Source organism: Pungitius pungitius, chromosome 14 (genome assembly GCF_949316345.1).
Source record: "Pungitius pungitius chromosome 14, fPunPun2.1, whole genome shotgun sequence".
Lineage (NCBI taxonomy): Eukaryota > Metazoa > Chordata > Actinopteri > Perciformes > Gasterosteidae > Pungitius > Pungitius pungitius.
In genome coordinates this window covers 13,145,140-13,167,258 of record NC_084913.1, presented here as the reverse complement: position 1 = coordinate 13,167,258, position 22,119 = coordinate 13,145,140, and the positions used below count along the sequence as shown (strand labels likewise).

Genomic DNA, 22,119 nt, shown 5'->3' with positions numbered 1-22,119 from the left:
TTTAATTATGGTGCTTGTCATTAAACTCTCCTATCCGATCTTCTCCGGATAACTTGTATAGCGTCCAAACTAAACAACTATGCAGAATTAGACATGCGTATCCATAACTTCCGTTAACACACAGGTTAGCTGGTTAGCCTAATGCTAATGACGTTAGCTGGTTATCCTAATGCTAATGACGTTAGCTGGCTAGGCTAATGCTAATGGCGTTAGCTGGCTCGGCTAAAGCTAATAACGACGCTATAAAATGTTTCCTACAGAAAGACGACTTTCAATCTATCACTAAATTTAGCTTAGAAGCTATGTTTATTGAACAGTGTGAATTTCACCTTAAATGTAATTATTTTACCTGCTGGTCGTCTTGACACTGCATACACGCGCTACAGTAGAAAAAGAGTTATCGTTAGTCATGAAACTAAAGAAACCAATGAATACCTGAATGATGTACACGAATAATATATACATCTATACTACTCATATGTAAACTCCCCCGGTGTTTCCCTGAGATAAATTAAAAACAAACTACATGGTTTAAAATGAAAAACAAATACATTTCCCTGAACACGTCACATGCTTCGTAGTACCACGTTCATCCACTTGGTGGCAGCAATACACTGTGATCAAAGAGGATTCATGTAAATTTTGCTGTTTCCATAGTTAAAATGGATATAAAAATTACATTTTACAAAGTATTTTCACGGGCACGTGACTGGTTGAGGGAACAGTATTTTCTTCATGTGTTACATTATTCTTTAATCAGATGAAATTAGAGGATCAGCACCGTGTGGAAGGTTAACTCCAGACTGAAACACAAACACATGATCTCTCTGACCTAGAAATTAAATACTTGTTCAAATGTTTCACTGTTTCCATGCTGCTGGATTCAACACACAAACACAACAGAAATGATCCCTACCACCCACACTCAAAACATAATCCCACATGCTGGAGGAAAAGCATCAGTACCAAAAAGACATTTGGAATTAATTACATATTTGATGAGTGTGACAGCTGTGCGGATAAGGGAGGACAGTTGGAAAAAGAAGTTCCTTTTTCCCTTTATGTATTTGGGTTTTTAATTGGTCACATATGACTTTAAACTCAACGTAATCAGTTTTGAGTTTTGAAGATTAGCCGTACTGGAGTGAATCATTAATCCTTAAAATAACTGTCAAACCACTGTCTATATTCTTACAACCCTTTCATTAGTGGGTGAAATGATTTATCTTCAAGAATATTTATGTCTTGCAAAAAGTTTTTGAGGGGGATAATGAGAATGTACAGAATTAAGAAACAAAACACTGGAGAACAAGTATATGTTTATTTATTCATTTCCTCTTAATCTTACTCTCCCAATGGCCGGGTCTCCTGCAGGAACCACAGTGGCAGGCGGGTAGTTGATGCACCAGTCCAGAAGCTGGATTGTGTGCTTGGTTTTGGTGTTGCCATAGTTGACCTTTAGGCACCACGTCTCCACAGGACAAAAGGCAGCAGGCCACAAATCTGCCAAACTTCACCATTTGATTGGCTGCAACAGATCTGGTTGCTGAGATGACTGGAGCGTGGGTGGTCAGAGGGACGCGTTTACGAGGTTTTTGACAGAGAAGACAGAAAAAACTTTAATATTTTCCAAAAGGGAGGTCCTTTCACAGAAAGGATTATGGACACAGACATACAGATTCTTTCTTAAGTAAGTACAACCATGTTTGGAAGTCAGAAAAGGAAGTTAGAACAACTTTTAAGGACATGGGTTATGACTGTATGGCTATGTACCTTAACACATTTAATATAACATATAACATTATTTTCCATCAGAATATGACTTTAGACATTTTTCAGTAATGACAAGAAATAATTACACGTTTAAATCAGTGAAAGAAAACATGATAGATAAACCTTGATCAGATGCTTTTGTAATGTATGTGTTTGAATCGCTACATGGATGAAATCACAGTGAACAGTGATCTCATGGAACACTGTGAAGCCAAATCATTTAAGCTTAAAAATGCGCCTCATCACTTTCTTGCCGAGAGTTAGAAGAGAAGAGTCTGGTGAATACGGAGCGAGCAGCAGCCGCCCGTTGGCTCGGCACAGAGAGCAGGGGACAGCTAGCCGGGCCCCGTCCAGAGGTTACACAACCCACCAAACAACACAACTCTAAGTAGCTTGTTCGCTTGATCTTAACAGAAGTACAAGTTGATAATTAGGTGGATTTTGTAACAATTGCTTAAATTTGCAATCTTCACCAATTGAAAAGTTATAAATTGAACCTGCTTGCAGTTACACATATTATGGATGAGTCTTAAAAAACCCATTATTGATTACCTTCATATCTGAGCCGCTTGAATTATGAATAAAAAAAAGAAAAGATGTTGCCTGTTTTAACCTGCGACATCCTCCTGTTGTGAAATAAGAGCCTGCAACACACCGGGCTTCACTTCTTGATCTTAATGTGAGATAAAAGATAAAACCAGTACCTCTTGTTCAGTCCCACAAACATCACCTGTCCTTAATACTGTCACGTATATTTGCTTGTAATACTGGTGGAAATCAACCACAAACAGATTAACTGTTCAACATACACAAGCCTGGACAGCTCAAACAAAAATACAACAGGTAATGAAATATCGGGTAAAACGAGAAGATGAAAAATATAAAATGAAATACCAGCTTCAAAATGATCACATGAAATGAAACAGAAGTCAACACTAGAGAAAAGAGAGAGAGAGAGAGATATCTGAGCAGAAAGGGAGACGCACATGTATGCTTTAAAATGTCTCTTGTGTTTTGGCCGGCAGCCAACCGGCCTCCATTTTCAGTTCAGATTACAGGGAAGCTTGTGCGGCTGCAACCTCGACGCAGGTCAGGACACGTCGGGACCTTCTCGACCTCATTCCTCCCGGGAAACTCGTCAGGCTTCGGTTTGAAATCAAAGTCTTCTAACAACCGTCTGGAGGTGGACGTCCCTTAAAAACAATGAATGGAATCCAGAGTGCTTTCCTCTTTAGAAATGACTACAATGATGGAGGAGTGCGATTGTCACGGCGACGGTTTGCCACCTGCATAATGTGACGAAGGCACATCGGAGGGAGGGACGGGGGGGGGGGGGGGTCATGGGAGTTGGCACACTGCGCTGCACTTCCCGTTGAGGTCAAATGTAGCTGCTTGGAAGAAAAAGACGAGGCTGACCCCTCCCAAAGGATTGTGGGTTCTTCCTCCCTCCCTTTGAAATGTTTGTCATCATGGCTACACAGTGAGAAAAAGCTGAACATTTCAGTTCATTTCCATTTCTTGTCTTTGGTTCGGAGCTCAGAGTGATATTTGTCTACTGTGTTCAACCTTTGATTTGATGCTCATGTCTGTGCACGAGCCCCCGAGACACACACACACACTCACACACACACACACACAGTCTGTTGCGGACTTTATAACGCAGGCGAACACAACGTGTGGTTCTGGAAAACCAGTTTGTAAGGATGACACGATCCCCGCATGGACTCAGACTTCCTTCAGTTCCCTTTTCCCGCGTTTGTTCCTTTGCTGTTGCGCGTGTTGTTCGGCCAGTGTACTCCTCCAGGGAAACCACCTCTCCTTCGCTCGCCTCTCCCTCCCCGAGGGCTGAAGCATCTCTATGCCTGGGGGGGGCGGGCACCTCGGTTCCATGCCTTCACACCACAAACTCGGGCACCTCGTCGCTGGACAGATCCAGGGAGAAGTACTTGTTGCTTCTCTTGATGGGAAACGGGTGCTGCTCGCCCCCCAGCATGCCGGCGCGCTGATCGGCGAGGCCCTGAGAGACGCCGCCGCCGCCCCCGCCCCCGTCGCTCAGCTCCTGGGCGCAGCCGAACGTGTAGCTGTGGGCGGTGTCCTGGCAGAGCTCCGCCCAATGCAGGCAGTCCTTCTGGTAGAGCCGGACGTCGTCCAGAGACTGGCTGTGTCGGTCGGTGGAGGACGGAGGCTTCCTGCACACTAAAGTCTGCGGGGGGGCGGAGAGCAACACATCAAATGTGATCAAGAAGCTGATGGAGTCACAACCTGCACGCTGCGCATCAAGTCAAACTCCTGTTTGTGTCACTTTGTGGAAAACAGTTCATTTGCAAAGCAGAAAGAACCGCGTGGAACAAAGTGTGTGAAATAGAAACGTTTTCACGTGTTCATTGGACAAATTTAAATGAGTCAATCTGCATCTCTTGAGAAGCAGTTTGCCCTTTAATCAAAACTAATGTCCATCTCCCTGCTAATCATCAACCAACCTCTGGTGCTCGGCTTTTTTACAAATTAAAGCTGATACTGTTTGTCTGTTGCACAGCAACACCTACCACCTACAGGGACTATTTTCTCTTGCTGAAATGAGGTACACAACGTTTGGTCGCTACAACTATTTTGCACTGAAAGGCAGCTATTTACTTAACATTTGTAATGTCTCCGGCAACCGAATTATAAAAGCAATAAGGTACTCAAGGCTTTACATTATTGCCAATAATGTAAAGCCTAACAACCCCCTTCACTGAGGATAAAGCAGCTTATTGCTTAATTACCATGCAGCATCTAAAAAACCACAGAGGTTGTAAAAATCTTTTCCTCGGATGTCTCCCTGTGTGGGTTGTTTTGTGGGGTGCACATGCTGTTGTTGAGGTACCTGCGGCAGAGACTCGATGCTCTGTCCTCTCATCTTGACGACCGTCTCAGAGGAGCTGGAGGTGGAGGAGCCGACGTCTCTCACTATCAGTCCTGGGAAGAACGCATCACAGGATTCAGCCTCAGAATGAAACAGTTATGTACAGCCTTTGAAGGGAATGCTCTTTAGGTGATAGTAAAGTCAAAGTGTAAAAGCAGAGCAGAAAGGTGGAGACGTCATGGTACCTGAGTATCCGTTGGTCGGATCGGGCGACATGGTCAACATGTCCTCAGTGATGTGGATGCACAGCTCCTGGTCCAGGACCATCTCATGAAGCTCCTCGTAGTCTTTGGGGTCGTCCACAAGCATCTCGATCTCTGAGACACACAAATGTGCTCTGAGTTGTTTACAACTCACCACAAATCTCTTAAATGACAATGACTTTCAATCTATAATCTCTAGTCTTTTTGAGGTTCCAGGAATCACTTGACCAGCTACGTGTTTTTCTATTGACTGATAAAACCGTTATTGCTCTTGTTACAGGTGCTGGGTGCCAACAAATCCATCACAATCTTTAGAAAACACAGAAAATAATGAATCAAGAACAAACTATTACCACCATGTGTTCACTTCCACTCCTCACAAATGTTGCTGTCGTGCCCTATTTCCCAGTTAAAAGCGCCCTGGTGTTTTATAGCTCATATAATACTTTCCTCCCCGGGGGGGTTGAAAACAGAAACCCGGCGCTCTTACCGTCATCGTCCAGAATTCGCTCCTTGCCGCTGCTCTCGATGCCGGAGGTGTGGGAGCTGCCGCGGCTGGTGGTGGACGAGCTGCAGGTCCGCAGCGGCCTGTGCGGCGCTTGACCCGAGGCCCTGAAGCTGTCCGCCTCGATGCCCGAGGTGTGCGAGCTGCCGTGGCTGGTGGTGGAGTGGCGGGACAGGCGCTTGTGATGAGACACGCTCCCCGCGCTGCTGCCGCTGGCTCGGGAGCGCTTGTCCAGCTGGTCCATGTCCAGTTCGAGGGCGTCGCTGATGTACGACTCCCTGTACTGCTTCTTGTCTGCCATTGGATCCGAAATTTGGATGTGCGAACCATTACTAATATTATCTTGAACTCAAAATTCTGGAACGAAATAAAGTCTGCCCACCAAGCCCCTAAATACCAATGATTGACATGCAATGTCTCTTTTGGTTTGTTTGTACAAACAACAACAAAGAGCAACCCTTTCCATTTTTGATATTGCACAGGGTTACATTTTGTGTAAGTGCAAGTGTAACACTTTTTGAAGGGCCAGAACAACATCAGAATGCAGGAATCTACCTTCGTTTTCCTCCAACCGGCGGACTTGTTTGAGGACGGGCTGCAGGTTCATGTAGAGCCGGTGGCTGTTGCTGAGCAACTGCAGGAGGTGGCGGGAGCGCAGGGGGCAACCCGTGTAGTAGATGAGTTTCCGCGCCGAGGGCAGGCCGTCAGGAAGGATCTCGAACTTCTTCCCCTGCGAGAGTCGGAGGAGAAAGATGTCGATTACAGCAGCGGCACCAACCGTTGAAAACAAAAGTCAAATCAAGTCTTTTAATCTTCTCCTAATCATAGCGGTTACTGATATACATGTTAAGTTATATGTGGAATGTGGATCTCCGATGAGGATTGGGTCGCATGAGCCACACAGTTCTGTATCCAAACACAATGGAACAATCGGTCCATTTACTTGTTCTTTCCCTTCTTCCTACGCAGACTGAAATTGAGCGTTTCTTCCAGGGAGAGACGACGGGACGGAAGATCTAAAATGGTGGCGCTGTTGGGCCGAGGCTCGACCCAGCAGCAGATGTCTTTGGTGTCAGCGGGATGTTTTCTCTACAGGCCGATAAACACTTCTGTGAGGATTTGGATTTTCAAAGGCGACGTGTGGGTTTAAGGCTGCAGAAAAATGCAAAGACCGGCAACTTTTCCAACCACACGACTGAGCTTCCTACTTTCTACAACCAGACAAAAAAAACCCATCTTAATCACAGTATTTATACCTGTACATAGGCAGGGAAGTATATCATAGGTATTCAGCTTCGTGATGTCATAAAAACCAGCGGACTTTTGACGGTTTCTTGTCTATATAATGTCATTTTCTTGAGGCTGAAAAAAATCCTGCAGGAAAACTCTGTGTTGAGTATTTGTTTTCGACCTCAAACTGCCTCTCTGCAGCTTCTGGTGGTCACCAGTAAGTCATACTGGGCAGAGAGAAAGCGTGAAGGAGGCCAGGCGGCTTTCTACTGTAGGACATCTGTGCTGTCCCTGGTGATCTGACCTCTTTGTACCCTCGGCTGGGTTTGGGTTTTTATGTTGTTATTTTCAAAAGGTTCAAAAAATGTTGTCATAACCGGCCATGTGGTTTGTACTCTAAATGTTTTAAGACATTGCTATGTTTTGAATGTTTCTGAACATGTCAATATAAAGGATAGAGGAGAAGTATCCAGGGATAAAAGAACAATGCTGATGGGCCTTAGTGTTCTCAAAATAAAAAATTAAAAGAAATTGTATATATTACACAGATTTTGCCCATATATATGATTAAAGGTTTAAAGGTCAAAAGTTGATGCGCCATATAATTTAGTAATTACGATAATTATCAGTTTCTGACTTTAAAAAAATCTAAACATACCCGTCAAAAATAAAAAAAATGTAGTTGCTTGACAACCAAACAAACTCACAGAAGACTCACATATGCCAAATTGCATCAGTAAGGGAAACCAGCGTCAAATGTAATGGACATAAAGCTGTAAGCACAGCATCTGTAAGGCTCACATAAGTCATTCTCCCGTCTGGGTTAAGATTCAAACATGTCACAAATAAACCCAGCAGCCGTCCTGTGTTGAGGTTCAGGTTATTAATCGGCGTTATGACGCCACTTTGAAAGGTTTCTTGTGTCACGTAGCACGCATGGTCACTGCATCTCTCTGCTTAGGACAGCTGGATAACTTTCTCCCCCTTCCATCCAGATCCTCCCTACAGGGCCACACACACTGAGACCTCCCCGCATGGCCCACGGCGCAGCTTCCAATCCAACATCCATTAAAAAGACCAGAATAATCCAGAGTGGCCGCTGGCGCGGTCGAGCCTCAGAACATTCGTCACTGGGCACGAGGACGCTTACTTCATCTCGGCTTCCGGTGCGACTGGACCAAACCCTCACAGGCTGGTGGAGGCAACGTTGTTCCCTGTGGCGCTTTAACCTCGATTTAAAAAGGCGAGCCCGAAGTCGCCGCGGATAGAAAATCCCCCTGAAACCATTGCAAACATCTGGTGTTTATTGACCCACCCGCCCCCCCCCCCCCCCCCCCCCCGCCCCTCCTCTCCTGCGCTCCTGGCTCGGCCCCCGAAGCTGCAGCCGCGGTGGCAGCGGTGTTGGGTGACGTGACTGCTGGGTGGGGTTGGAGCAGAAAAGCCTGTTATTCAGGAGCAGGGTGGGACGGGGCCACGAGAGGCCCCTGACGGCCACAGTGAAACCGCAGCGGCTCACTCTCACAGCGCTGCGGACCCGGGGACACCAGGACTCGGCGTGCAGCGTGTTGCAGACGCGGCGGTTGTTTACGCACCCATGTGAAGCCAAAGCCGACCACGAACCCCCGCAGGGTCGACGGGGCAGGTTCCTCGGGCACTACAGTCATGAAACCTGCTCATTAATTCCCATTCGATGAATGAAGAACATTGAGCTTGGAACACCAGCGATGTTAAACTGACTACAATACACACAATTATGGATACAATATACAGATTCTGCCTGTGTGTGTGTGTGTGTGTGTCTGTGTGCGCAAGGAAACATCCTAAATCCCTGATTAGTTCCAGTGGAGATGAAACAGCCGCGTGGAGAAAGGAAGCCGTGCGTAGTAAAAAACACGGCCGTGGGCAGGATCAGGCTTTGAAACAAAAAACACACCGCCACAAGCCAGGAGACGCTTTGGGCTCGTCATCGCCGGAGTGCGTAAAAACAACAAAGCATGTCACAAGAAGTCGTACCGGTGCTTCTGACTCACCACAAATACCAGTTTCCCCACGTTGGTCCAGGGGAAGTCGTACAGGAGTTGCCGCACAGACCCGACATTCTTCAACACAGAAGCAGAACACAGGTGTGCTCAGCTGATTAAAAACACTTATAGACACAGGTATTATTTCTCCAATATTTGGCTAAAAGAAAATCAAGAGTGCAGAAAAATGATGTGTTTCCTGCTTTATATATCTACACTGTTAGAATTTACGTTTTTGCCTTATTTGCGAAATTGGCTTTAATATTGTAGGAAATAGTAAACAATAAACCCAGAGACATTGTTGACATCTTCGAAAATGTGGATTTTAGATATCAGACAATATTTAGTTGCTTTGACATTTAATAACAATGTTTACATTAGAAAACAGCTGACAGTTGAATTACATGAGGCACAACGTTAATGTAAGAAAGTTGGATACCTGAAATATTTGGATACCACGTAAAGTCAGTCCCAAAGTAAGAGACGCCTCCACCTCCTTCTTGTCCTGGTGAAGCACATAAGATCAAATACATATCACGCAACTCACTTCTGATAAACCAGTATAACCCCATCTTGAATCTAATCAGCAGTTAATGTGTCCAATGCTCTCTTAGTCCGACCCCAAAACTAGAAAAGCGACCCTGTGTGTGTGTGTGTGTGTGTGAGAGCATCTCCGCGTCATCGGTGCCATTACCCCATGTGACCCTGCGCCTCTCACCTTGTAGAGCCTATAGTAGTGGACGGTGACGTCGTCCAGGTGGGCACATTCCTTGATGTACTTGAGGTGCGCCTCGGACGCCGTGAGAGCAAACTGGTCTTTGTGCATGTTGGGGATGTGCCTCAGGATGTACTCGCGGCCGCGCTTGGTTATCACCTGAGCGGGGAGAGGAAGAAAGGAAGAGTCAGTCAACAGATGTCGACCCGGAGGGAGAAGCACTGAGCGGGAAAGCACTCGCCGAGCTTTGCAGGTGGCCTTTGAAAGCTTTAGTCAGAAGGCTTTCTAAGCGCCTCGTAAGCGCTCGCCACCAGGCCATTTCCTGTCACCGGCGGGCTTCCAGTGGCGATAAGGGGGCTAATTACAGGAAGTGAGGGGCGAGGCAGACGGCGCGGCGCTCCCAGCCACAGCGGTGGGGGGGGAGGGGGGGGGTGGAGTCAAACATCACATCAACAGCTCCTTCCAGGGACAGGAATAAACACGGCGTCCCAGTTCTCACTATCCCACATGCTCAGGGTGATTAATGCAAGGTGGCTACAGACCCTGCACGCCGCAGGTCGGCCTTCACTGCGTCCCAGCTTCTCTGTCAGTGTGTGTGTGTGTGTGTGTGTGTAGCCCGAGACCTTCCTAAGTGCATCACTGGAGTATCCGACTGACTCACCACAGGAGGGTTTACTTTATGATACTCGTACTTTTAAGCTTCTTACGCGCGCCGCACCAGAAGGCATTTAAAATATAGTGCGATGGACGTTTCATTTCATTGTCATCTGAAGTTATATAGAGCCAACTAGATAGCAAATTAAGATACATTTTTAACTTCCTAACACTAGATCTGAACATAATTTGTTCATAATTTAAACTACTAATAGCGAGCTTCTGTAGAAAGCAACCAGGCGGCGATTGTTGGAACCAACAGGAGGACTAACAGAGACAGTTTGATCCATTTTACTTTGTTCCTGTCGAACTGTCTGAATGACGTGTTTTCTGTAAATAGCGAGTCAAAAGGTTCTGTCACCACAGTCTTGAGAGCACATTAAATATTAAAATGGACATCTGTGGCAAATGAAGGTCTCAGCTAATTGTACTTGTTGGACACACTCACCCATGGAGGGAAGTAGGCTTCAGGTTCAAAGTACTTCCCAAAGTGCTTGTTACGTTTGAAGTTGCCCAGGTCAGCCTGCAGGGCGAAGGCTGCCAGCAGGAAGTAGGCCTCCTCCCTTTGGATGCACTGGGAGAGCAGCACCTGCTTCCTCAGGTGCCAGTAGTAATAGTACCTGGCTGCCCGGTCACTGCGGCGCACAAGAAGAAAGCAAAGCAGAAAGAAGCGGATTATAGGTTAACTGGTGTTAAACTACTTGAAGCCAGAGCTTGAGGGGCTTTACTTGCCTGATTAACCTCCCGTTCTCAACGTAGTACTGAGCTCTGAAGTGAATGATCATTGGAGGCCCGAACTGGTCTATGCCCTGGAAAAGAAGCGAGTGGAAATCCCTGTTTATCATCTAAAATAGACAGAATTTAACATTTACATCAGCAGCTAGGAGACGTTGTGTGTCTGCGTATCAAGCTGGTGTTTGATCTGGCATCAGTTTGCATCCACAACTGGTTTAAATGAACAAGAGTGTCTGTTGTCGTCCCACTGAGCTTTGCAGGTGTGGTAACCTAAACTGGTTTTCACTAGTTCATTCTAGTGGTGAATACGTTTTCCTTTACAGAATAACAATCTGCATTCAGCCGTCACACAAACCCACCTGCAATCTATGTGGTAAAAATAGAGAACAGGCCTTTGAAGGGACAGATTATAATTCCGCTTCAAGTGAGCGAAAACAACCCAACTACCTGAAGTCTTTAATCCACTACAGACGGGTGCAGCTTAATATGGGAGACGGCCCTCTTCTCACTGTTTAACTGTTTGAGTCAATAAATCCATTTCTCACCTTGCTGGCCTCTCTCTTCCATTCTTTGGGGCAGTACTTGGATATCTTCTGATCCAGCTCCATATAGATGTGTTCATTATCTGTCAGAGGAGGAGAGGAACACGTTAGGTGCTGAAGCTGGAGGTGCAGGTGCTTTTAATGTGCATGCAGCCCCGGACGCTTCCCTCTGTGCTGAGAGTGTCTGATGTTCCTTATCGTTTCTTCACGTCACTCAGGCATTAATCTGTGACACCTTCTATGAGCTGCCGGGCTGCTGATGTGACAACTCGCAATTTCTGTGCATTGAAAACCCGTTGAAAAGCCAAAGAAAATGAGGAGCCGGGGCCCTCCGGCTTAACATCAGTGCGTTTGGAAAGACACGGCCAGCTAAAACATAACTATGCCGTCTTGATTTAAGGTGAGTGATAGTAGGGAGTCCAAGTCATGACAGCAATGTGTCATGAACAGAGAAAAGGGACACGCTGTGACTGGGTGGCCTCTGTTTGCCTTGGGGATTTCACGCTGTTCAGACAAACACTTGAGGAATGTCCCACATTCAGACCCGTTGGCTCCTGCTCAACCGGCCCATCATTGGTCTGCGGGCCAGCTGTCTCAAATAAAAAAGAAGCCCTGCCCGCGCAGTTCACTCTCCCTCTGCAGCTGCCCACAACCCCCCCCTCCACCCCCCCCTACCCGCTGGTCGCCTCGCCATGGCGCGGACGCCGTGACTCATTCTGTGAGTACGACCCGCGTCGCCCCTGTGGCCTCGCTGCACCCTGGGCGCCAGCCATGGCGACGGGGGGGGGGGGGGGAGACCGCCATGACATGTAGGTGAGAGATGCTGGCGTTTAGGCTGGATTCCTGTCTCTCGGCTGAGTTATGGGTCTGAGGAAGGAAACCTGGCGAGCTACAGTGTTTTTACGAGGCCCGGGTTACTCTGCCCCGCTGCGCTCACTCGCACTTGAGTGACACAACCCGAGCGGTCGGTCTCCACTTGATGATACGCGGTGATAACATTTATTCACTGTGTTGGGTTGAGGGGTAAACATGCTAAATCACAGATCAACTCTGTGCGCCACATTAGCAGACGGGTTGGTTTGTTGGTCCCTGAATGAAGCCATAACAGTGAGTCTCACTCTGAATAACGCTGAGTCCAAACAGGTGACAGTCCTTCAGCCTCAGGAGGTCACACACTTGGACCAACAGTTCCTGGCACAAGGTCTTCACCTGAGGAAGAGAGAAGAGGAGGTCACACAACAGCTTCCCGACGGCTAGTGTGCCTTTTAGGGAAGCCAAAGATGGAAAATCAAACATGGAGCTGTTACTCATGAATAAAAACAAATCACACAGCTGTTTATGTCAATAGATTCAATACATTCCTGGGTTTTGAACAAAGGGATGATAGCATTATCTTTATTATTTCCAAAGCTTAGCTTGGCGTTAACACGCGGCTGACAGGGCTAATTAACAAATATATTATATATTATTTTAAATAAATCATACAAAAAACACATTTTAATAATGACAGGGTGTGGTTTTATGAGGGCTCAAGTGCTGTGGTCAAGTGAAAATTCCTTTTGAAAAAGCAAATAAGTGCATTTAAAAAAAATCAAGAACCCTTTCTTAACTTTTCACAGTGACATTTGTTCACGTTTGCACTCACGTTGACTATGACATTGAGTGTGTCGTCGTTGGGCAAAAAGACACAGACACAGCGGCGGTCCTGCATGGTTTTGTTGTTGTGGAAGTGCAGTCTGTTCATCTTCGTGTGGCTCGGGGCAGGACTCTCGGGGCTCTGGGCCCTCTGATGACCACCCCCACCGGGCGCCGTATCCCCGCTTCAGCTGCAGCCCGCTGCACACTCACCAGCACCCGTGGGCCCGGCAGGCCAAGCAGCACTCAGGGGGCGGAGCATGGGCGGCTGCAGTCCGCCGCTGTGGAGACACGCGAGAGAAGACAGAGCTCGTGAGGATGTGCGATGGCGGCGTGGTTGACATTTCATTCCAGTGCAAATTTGGTTTGAAGATCTAACTTGGAATCTAAAGAGCTGCAGAGGAGGGGTCCCCACTGACAGGATCTGGAAAAATAGAAGACAGAGCACGAGGGAGGACACAAGGGCTCCCCTCCCGTTTGTGTTCATGGATATCGGCCTCAGTGAGCCTCTTTCTGGTGAGGTGCAGCGACGCCATGGAGGAAACAGACACTAACTGACCACGTTCAATCCCTTCCTCCTCAAACACGTTCAACAAAACCAAAATACAACAATGCAGCAGAAGAAAATCAATGTTGACCAAGCTTTGACCTCTGCATCGGGCTGCAGATGTCCACCGCATGTGACTCTGTTGGCTCTGTAAACCGAACCGCTCCACATATTCAACCTGGCTCAGCGATCGGTTCTGTCGACGGGCTTTTGTTAGATTTGAATTCTTCCCTGTCTGCTGCAAGCAGTCAAACTGCGGCTTTGTGTTTGGGAACTGCAATTATTTAAAATTCCCATTTACCCTTTTTTTAAGGGTGGTATTGTTTTGAAAGCAATGCTTACTTTTCCGCAAAATACAATCTGTTCAATCTGTTCCAATCAAAGTATTGTCCCAGGAATGTGAAGATAAAAGAAGAAGAAAATCTGCCCACCGGCTTTTTGCTTAAACAAACTTTGACTTCATCTCGCATCTTAGAACAAGTCAGGTGCAAAAACTTCCACTTCTGCTTCTGTCACATTAAAAGTGTTGTGTTCCCTTGTTTTCTACTACCTCCCTCTCTCTCTAACACACCTGTACCAGTTTCGGCTCATGGCTCCCAGCATGAACTGAGCCTGAGGACGTGTGAGAAGTCTCAGACCGGACAAAGGAACGTAGAAGAACAATCAATCTAGATTATCACTTCTTCCCGGTGAGAGTCACACACCTTGCAGCCGCGTTGTCATTAAAAACAGATGGGACGGACCACATTGGGGAGTGAAAAGCCCATTTGCCTTTGAAAGGGAGAGTCACCGGTTTATTCGCCACAGTTGAGGAGGGGTTTTGTTTGTGAACCACTTTAGCCACAAACAGTTCAGGTTACCTGCAGTCAGGCCTTATCCAGCTGTTAGAGGAGGAATGAAGTGACACATTGTTTACGCACTAGGAGGGTCAATATGAAAGTGAAAAAACACGCGTGCAGTGAGAAACAGTGATAACAACAGCTTTCACTGCGGGCTTAGACCTCTGCTGCAAAGTCACAGAGTGCTTTTCGGACTAAGTACCCATTCAAGATGCCTGCTGCCGACGTACAACGCGGCTTTGTTGCAGCCGAGGCAGGGAGCATTGTGGGCACAGCGGTCAGAAACACACAAACAGTGTGACATGCAGCATCAGTTCTCCTTGACGCCGCCGGTCAACGGACGTGCACCGGGCCCCCGACGGGCACGGCCCCCTTGCGCTGCGATCGCACACGGCGCTGCTGCACCGGAGGCACACGTGCAAACATGCACACGCACAAATACCCTCGTGACGCCCGTATGTCATCGGAAGGGAGATGCATCTAACAATTGACTGCAGCACCAGTCGTTGTCATTTGCTTGATCCTCCTCATCAGACCTGCCTTTTGCAGATTACCTTCATCTAACTGCAGCAAAGCTACTACTTTTGGACAGCTTTAGAAATTCCTTTTAAACCTGATTAAAGTGCCTTCTATATGGATTACGTTGTAACTCAAAGTGATGATGGTGGGCAGGAGGAACGGAGGTTGCAACTTTCTCACTTTTTGCCTGGCGACGGGAGGAATGTGAAGAAAAGTTTGTCCTTTTCTTATATTTGAGGCATTTTGAGAACAGATCTGTGTGCTAGGTGGAAACGTTCACACATCCCGTTCAATCTCCCCCCCCGTAGAGGAGTTAATGACCCTCGAAGTGGGCTCAGCAGGATCCATATCACGTTGCATTTTCAGCCCGGCTTCCTCGCGCACACGTCCCACTCGTTTACTGCGCCGCTGGCTGCTCGCGGTGAAAGCCGACGCCGGCGCGTGTCATCCGTGTTGATGGGACTCAAGGTCGGTTGTGTCACGTCTGCTCTAAGCATGACGCATCGCCACAGAGGGAATGTCCACCCTGGAATTAAAGTGTGGGTTCGCTTCCACGCGAACTGAGGGAGGAGAGTGCTGGGTAATGAAATTACTGCTGCTGCCCCACCCCCCCTCCCCCCCCTCTCTGTTGTGCAAAGTGTGATGCAACACCAGAGTCCATCTAAAGCGGCGCATGCACAAAGAGCTCCTCCTTCTGACCTTTTTTTTTCTCGACGGCCATTCTGTCAACGTGGCAAACCTCAGAGCCACCAAATCCCACACGGGGATCCAGAGAAAGGGCCTCTGTCACAACTCTTCCTCATTCTTTCCCACCTCCGCTGACATGTGAGGGTGGAGAGTTACTACGTCCGACTGCCGGAACGACCCAAAAAGAGCTTCTCGTGCGTGGCGACCAAAAAGGGCCCGAAGAAGGCTGTCGCCACGCTGATTTAAGAATAGCTTCAGGTGCAGCTACAGAGTGACAGGGAAAAGGAAGAGAGAGAGGGAGAGGGAGGGAGAGCAGGAGTGAGGCTCAGAGCTAAGGGCATGAAAAAAACAAAACTGCTGCTGTCAGTAGAATTCCTCACTAACATCTGCTTCTCATTCCAACAATGGCGGCCTTTGATTCCCGACGCACACGCCGAGGCAGCCCCACAAGCTGCATCCCCTCGACAGGACGGGACAGCACACGGGCCCTTTGACCCCTCACCTGGGGCCCCCGATCACGGCTTGCTGGGTTTCAACTGAAGCGCGCGGTGCGGCAGGATAGAATCTTGTAATAAAGCTCTTAGTTTCGTGGGCCGCAGACGCTGACACAACATGCCCCGCTAAACGCTCAAAGGGCACAACTTTTATAAATAGTGCCAACGACTGGAGCTGAATGTGATCCCCCCCCCCCCCCCTCACTTTGCTGCCAGGAGATCTGTTTATTCAGCTGATGAGAAATGGCTGAGCTCCAAGTGGCACTGGTCACAGGACGCCTCGGGCCTTCACAGTGACGTCCCTCCACTTGTTAACCCACTGCCACACTACACGGAGGAGCTAAACAGGAAATGCCACCAGCGAGGGGCGACGCGCTCGGCTGCCTCCACCGGGGACTTGTGGATCGCCTATTTTGGATTCTGGCGTCTCTTTGCGATGTCTGCAAGTGTCCCGGAAGCGCGCTCCCTTGCGTATGATGCTTGGCAAACAAAGCTGATATGGTTGTCGTACATTTGACTTTGGCTGCTGTCAACAGATGGCGTCAGTGAATAACTGTGACTCGCTGATATTAATAGAGCCTGGAGGCATGTTTAGCTTTCCTCCCCATAAATACCTGGATGCTCTGTGTATGTCTTTTTAGCCGCTGAGCCTAATCTGAGCGGCAGAGGGGGAAACACACAGCACTGATTAGGCCCTTGATTCCCATGATCCCTAGCCCGAAAGATCATCTAACAGATATTTATCTTTTTCCACTGAGCTAACAAGGAGGTTTCAAAATAAAAGTCTGAAAACCTCAACCAGATTTTAACAACCAATCTTAGCTTGATAAAAAAAGTAGGATCTGAATTATGGTGATTATGCACAACTCAGATACAAACACACAAGCACACAAAGTATAATATTTTTGCTCATACAACATCTGAAGAGCAACTGCCTTCAGGTCATCCTTCATCAAACGACACGCTCATTAACCCCTGAAGGTCAGGCCCGAACACAGCACGCCACTGTAATGGCGTTACATAATTCACCATGAAAAGCGGGATGGCGGGGGGGGGCCTCAGGCGGGACCACGACCCCGCCTCGTAAAGGCATATGGTCTGAATTCACTGGAGAGGCATGAAGTGAATTCTAAAGACTTTCAGGAGTTTCTCCGGATTGAGAAGCCGCAGCGCCTCGAGTTTGATGAATCGGTCTCCGATGTAGTGATGAATGTGACTTACTCGATGACAACCTTCCAAATGCCGACACGCCGGATTCTATGCCCACTGACGGAGACGAGCCGTTTGTTGAAGACTTATGGCACCGGCTGCGAGTTGAGAGAGATGTGATGTGGAGACACAGGCTTCGTGGGAGGATAAACGTTAGAATGAAGGGTGGAAATCTTGCATCTCATGATCTCTTGTGGGTTCAAAAATGGATTGTCGGCTCAATAAGGAGAAGAAGGTGGCGAGTGTTTTCATCCTCTCAGGAGACATTGGCGATGGGTACCGTGAGGATTTGAACATTCATTCGTCCCAATCGCACTTGGCTTCAGATCAGCGCTACGTTGATGACGCCATAGAAAGTTGAGTGTAGCACACAAAGTCTAAATTATTACGCTATTAAAACAAATCACTGGCATCCATTTCCTTGCTGAAAGCTAAAATACTAATTGACTCGTGTGTGTGTGTGTGTGTGTGTGTATACGGTTTGACTTTCTTCTGTCAGCATGATGTCATTAATGAAAAAATCTTTTTGAGATGATACTCTTTTGTTATAATAATTATTTAAGGTGTAACAAATACGTATCAGAGAGCTCAAGCACCAAAGTTCAAAGCTCAGTAAAGGAGAACTTAACCTTTGGTTCCTATAATTTACATTTTATTTCAACATTCCAAACATCTGGCTTCCATGTGGAGTGAACACGCACACACGCACACACGCACATCCCAAAACCGACGGAACGGCAAGACATGTTGGAACAGAGTCAGCAGAGTCGCTCCCTCCCCTCCCCGCCCGGCGCTGAGGCTCGGACCGAGCAGGAGCAACAGGACCAGCAAACGGCAGTGCAACGCACCGCGGAGCCGTCAACCCGACCATTACGCACGCTGCAAATAGAGCGAGGGGCCTTCGGGGGAAAGGGTGACACAATGAGCTGCAATCACAGCAAACCCCAAACAAACCCTGTTGTTTTGTTTTTCTTCCCTTTTGAGAGAACAAAAAGGATTGTGGGAGGGGATTGGATTTGACTTTGGGTCAATATTTGGTGACTGTCAAACCTGAGGACAGGCAAAACACAGGACGTGCTGTTTATTCTATTTTTTTATTTTAGTGCAAGTACAGATAATGTCCAATATTTTGGCCGGATTGTTCACCTGATGCCAAAATCCAACAAGAGCTGTGTTACTAACATATAAAGGAGGCGTAGCTATTCCTAAACTCCAGCATGTGATGTAACTGACCCATCACTGATCCTGGGTGTCTTTAACACGGCGACCTGCGACCAATCCCACCAAAATCGACAAAATGTCCAACAGGAAGCACTGAGAGCTGAAGCAAGAAGCGCAAGATAAGCCGATAAAATCCTGACAGGTTAAATCCCTCTGGTCCACTTCCTTGAAAGGACTCAAGCTTCGCTGAGAAGGCCGAGTAAGCAGAAGGGGTAATGAAAATATACAATCCAAGGGAAAAGGAGACAAATGCAGGAAGAAGTGACCCCTTTTCTTTCTTGTGTCCCCTTTGGTGCACTGAAGACACGGATGTGAGGAGTCATGCAACATCCCTGCGGGTTGCAGAAGCGGCGTGCAGCACTCATGTAAAAACACCAGGTTCATCTTTAATAAAAACACACTGACGCCTTCTCTGCAAACGTTGAGGCAGTTGAGAAGCTGACGTTCCCGAGACACGGTTTGCATCTAAAAGCAGCTACGAGTGGAGAGCCTGTAGAACTCACAGCTAGGACCACATTCGTCCGTGCACACGACCACATAGAGTAGACACAGTGGAGACCACACGTCAGGAGTCTCCTCCTTCTATCACGGCTATCATGCGCCGCCATTCTTCCCGCTCCCCGCAATGTTTCCCCTTTACGCCTTGGAAATGCAGCAGCGAGCATGTTACAAACACTGTCCTGAAGGCATCTGAAAATCCCCACTTAGCACTCGTGTGTGTGTGTGTGTGTCAGGGAAAAGGAAAAATGAGGGCTTATCTCCAGTTACCTGCGTGGAGCACCACGGGTGCTCTCTCCTTCAGCTCCGTGACTGTGTCTAACACTTTTTGTATTCACGTCGTACTTCCAGCATCAGAGAAAGCCAGCCCACAGGCTAGGGATTCAGTGGATGCAGAGTTCAATAGAGGAGGTCTCCAGTAGTTTCAGAAGAACAACAGAATCAGCACTCACTGAAACGTGCACGTAACAAGTAGTGTCATACAGGGGTTTTGTGAGTGAAAGCACATTTAAAGGAAGGTTAAAAGTGTAAGAGAAGATGGCAACTTAGTCACAGTAGGTTTTAAATGGGACGGGGGGGCGGGGGGGGGGGGTGTTGTGCAATTGTGGGCTGTCCAATCAGGCATCTGATTGAGTCACCGACACACACATACCAACCATCTTTGTTCACACGTTTCCTCTTGGTTTTTCCTTCCTGTCCGGAGAACACCTGCACCGTCAACACCCCCCCCCCCCCCCATTCACTTTGTTTCAACACAGGGCCACGCCGCCAACACAAAGACACAACTTGTTGTTCTTCTCCCCTCTATACACACACACACACACACACACACACACACACACACACACACAGCTGGAGCACAGACCTGGCTGACATCTCCCACACACACAATGCTGTGGGAATGGCCCACACAGGGCAGCTGATTAGCCCACCATGTGTTGGCCAATTCTTTTAATTTCATTTGAAAGTCGCAAAAGAACTCGACTGGCAGCATCCTGGCAGTGTGTGTGCAAAGTGCATTATATTACGATACTATATCCTTACAACCCTCTTTATGACTTGGCAGAGAGCACGTGAGTGAAGCCACGGAACACACATTGAGGCAGCGAAGCATCCTCTCAGTTTGAAGTGCCCTTGAGCAAGGCATGACGTCTCCAGTGGCGCCGAGGAGGGCTGAACGTCTGATCCATGTCCCTTGTGAGTAATGGGTGTAATGCACGGCATTACAGGGGTGGGAAGGTATATGGTCCCTAACTGATGCCATAACCTTAAATAATGGATGTGTTTAGACTGCTGGACATGCATGTCCTCAAGGGGACCATCACAGGGGAGGACATTGTGGTACGTTTCTTAAAGGATGCAGACTCCTTTATCTGTTACCATGATGCTATCACCTAACACGTCAAATACGCTTTTCCGCTTATCCACGCTCCGGGGTAGTTTTTGGGGATCAAAAGGTGCGGGATGAAGTTAGTAAACACGATCAAAAGAAAGGTGTAAATGCATAAGCCTTTATGCATGTTTGTGTCACATGAAGTAACTCAAATAAAAAATGACTACATTAGCAGGAAAAAGGGACTCGGAACCGGGCTCATATTTCATGGCGACATTCCCAGCGAAATGTTCTGGCCGCATCCCCGTTGGTGGATCTAGCAACTATGCTTTGAAATTAAAAAATATATTCCATAAAAACTCATACAAATGTTACATAAAAATGCTGCAAAGCGACTTGACATGTAAACGGAGTGTGAAAAGGATTTGAAACAAACGGGATTTAAGCTTAAAGCGTAAAGTAAAGCGAAACTCACCTTTTTTTAATGGAAAACCATACTATTCCTTCTACAAATTGTTAATCCGATTAGGTTACTTTGGCGTTCTTACAAGAAACTGAACGAACAAAAATCCACAGATAGGAAAGACCTCAAAACTTTGTGAGTAGCGTCGCTCTTCTTGCCGCCTTCGACTGGAGCCCCATTCTGTAGCCGCTGGACCTGCAACGAGTGGATAGGAACACATGCGTGGTGTCTAGAAGCCGGTGAAGAGGGGGGGGTGCGACACAAAGATGAATCAGGGATTTGGGAAATCTGATACAAAACAGTTTCAAGCAAAACATATGATTCGATAGGTAGAAAACGTATTCGATATGTACGTACTTGACCCGATGAATGTGTGCGTTGAAGCCCGTTAATCTGGCGAATAGGCGTGTGCACCCCCCTGATGAAATCTGCACTTGGTATCGCCCACGGCTGCCTCTCATTCCATTCCTCCCCACCGTGCTGGACTCGGACTCTCCAGTATTCATTTTGGAAGTCGGCGGTGCGAAATAGTGACGGCGTGCGTATTATGAGCAGGCCACGATGCACCGTTTTGAGATGCAGGGCGGGTTATTTTGACGTGTGCCCAGCACTCTGCTGCTGGGGTTCTTTTATAAGCCCCCCTTTTCTACCAATACCATTATGAGAATGTAGTAACCTCTGTAATACATATTTTCACAAGGACAAAAGAAGTCCCCATTATAAAATACCCAATAATATGATATCATAAGACATATGACCACCATAAGATAACTTTCAACGTAATGAGGAGTAAAAGTTTTATTGCCTAAAAGGCAATAAAAGAGAGAGGTTTTGGTTGGGTCAAAGTCAAATTGACTTTAAATCAAATGTGAGTTCAATTTAATGTGGTTAAATAGTGCCAACTCAGAGAAGAGAATTCACAATAATATGCACCACATGTCTACTATTACAAATTGACAAATTCTTTTTGTAAAGGTTAACAAAATCTCAGCCATTGAATCATCGATGACTAGAATAAACAAGCAATTACACACTGTGGTATTGTGCTTTTAATTCAAACGGTTTATAAGCCAGGAAGTCGTTAGGAAAACTTGGAATGTCCGAATCCAAGGGGAAGCCGTAATATTAAAGTCCTGCCAACTTTGAAAGAAAGTCTCTGAGTGGACACCAGCTGTGACATGACAACAAATGAGCACATGCCTCATCTCCATGTTTATTAAGATGAATTCCTTGTAAAGCAGACCCCTTATGTTGCCCCCTAAAGCCCTGTCCTCCCTATTCATGAAGTCAGCCATCGGTCTAAAAGTAGGGAGCGCCCCTCGGAGCTGACATGGTGACCTGTAATTAGTGCTCGGAGGCCCAGACTCTCCTCAAAACTGCTTGTCAGAGGG

At 47.2% G+C, this 22,119-nt stretch overlaps 1 protein-coding gene across 1 annotated transcript; it reads right to left on the bottom strand.

The window, feature by feature from the left end:
• Nucleotides 1–1,318: 1,318 nt before the first annotated feature.
• Nucleotides 1,319–20,918, bottom strand: frmd6 (FERM domain containing 6). Its single transcript, XM_037486360.2, has 14 exons — nucleotides 20,741–20,918; nucleotides 12,929–13,199; nucleotides 12,402–12,492; nucleotides 11,287–11,366; nucleotides 10,739–10,815; nucleotides 10,455–10,641; nucleotides 9,356–9,511; nucleotides 9,077–9,142; nucleotides 8,647–8,715; nucleotides 5,942–6,116; nucleotides 5,372–5,680; nucleotides 4,864–4,995; nucleotides 4,640–4,731; nucleotides 1,319–3,976 (listed from the first exon to the last, which is right to left on the bottom strand). Exons 2-14 carry the CDS (start codon nucleotides 13,025–13,027, stop codon nucleotides 3,668–3,670), a joined length of 1,842 nt encoding a protein of 613 aa, XP_037342257.2. The 5' UTR covers nucleotides 13,028–13,199; nucleotides 20,741–20,918; the 3' UTR covers nucleotides 1,319–3,667.
• Between the last annotated feature and the right edge of the window lie 1,201 nt (nucleotides 20,919–22,119).

Bases quoted from the DNA above. Each gene is read 5' to 3' on its own strand.
- frmd6 (XM_037486360.2), bottom strand. From the start codon at position 13,027: ATGAACAGACTGCACTTCCACAACAACAAAACCATGCAGGACCGCCGC. The intron at 10,816-11,286 runs GTGAGAAATGGA...CTTCTTTTCCAG, and splicing joins GGAAGAGAGAGGCCAGCAAG to GGCATAGACCAGTTCGGGCC. The intron at 4,732-4,863 runs GTACCATGACGT...CGTTCTTCCCAG, and splicing joins TCCGACCAACGGATACTCAG to GACTGATAGTGAGAGACGTC.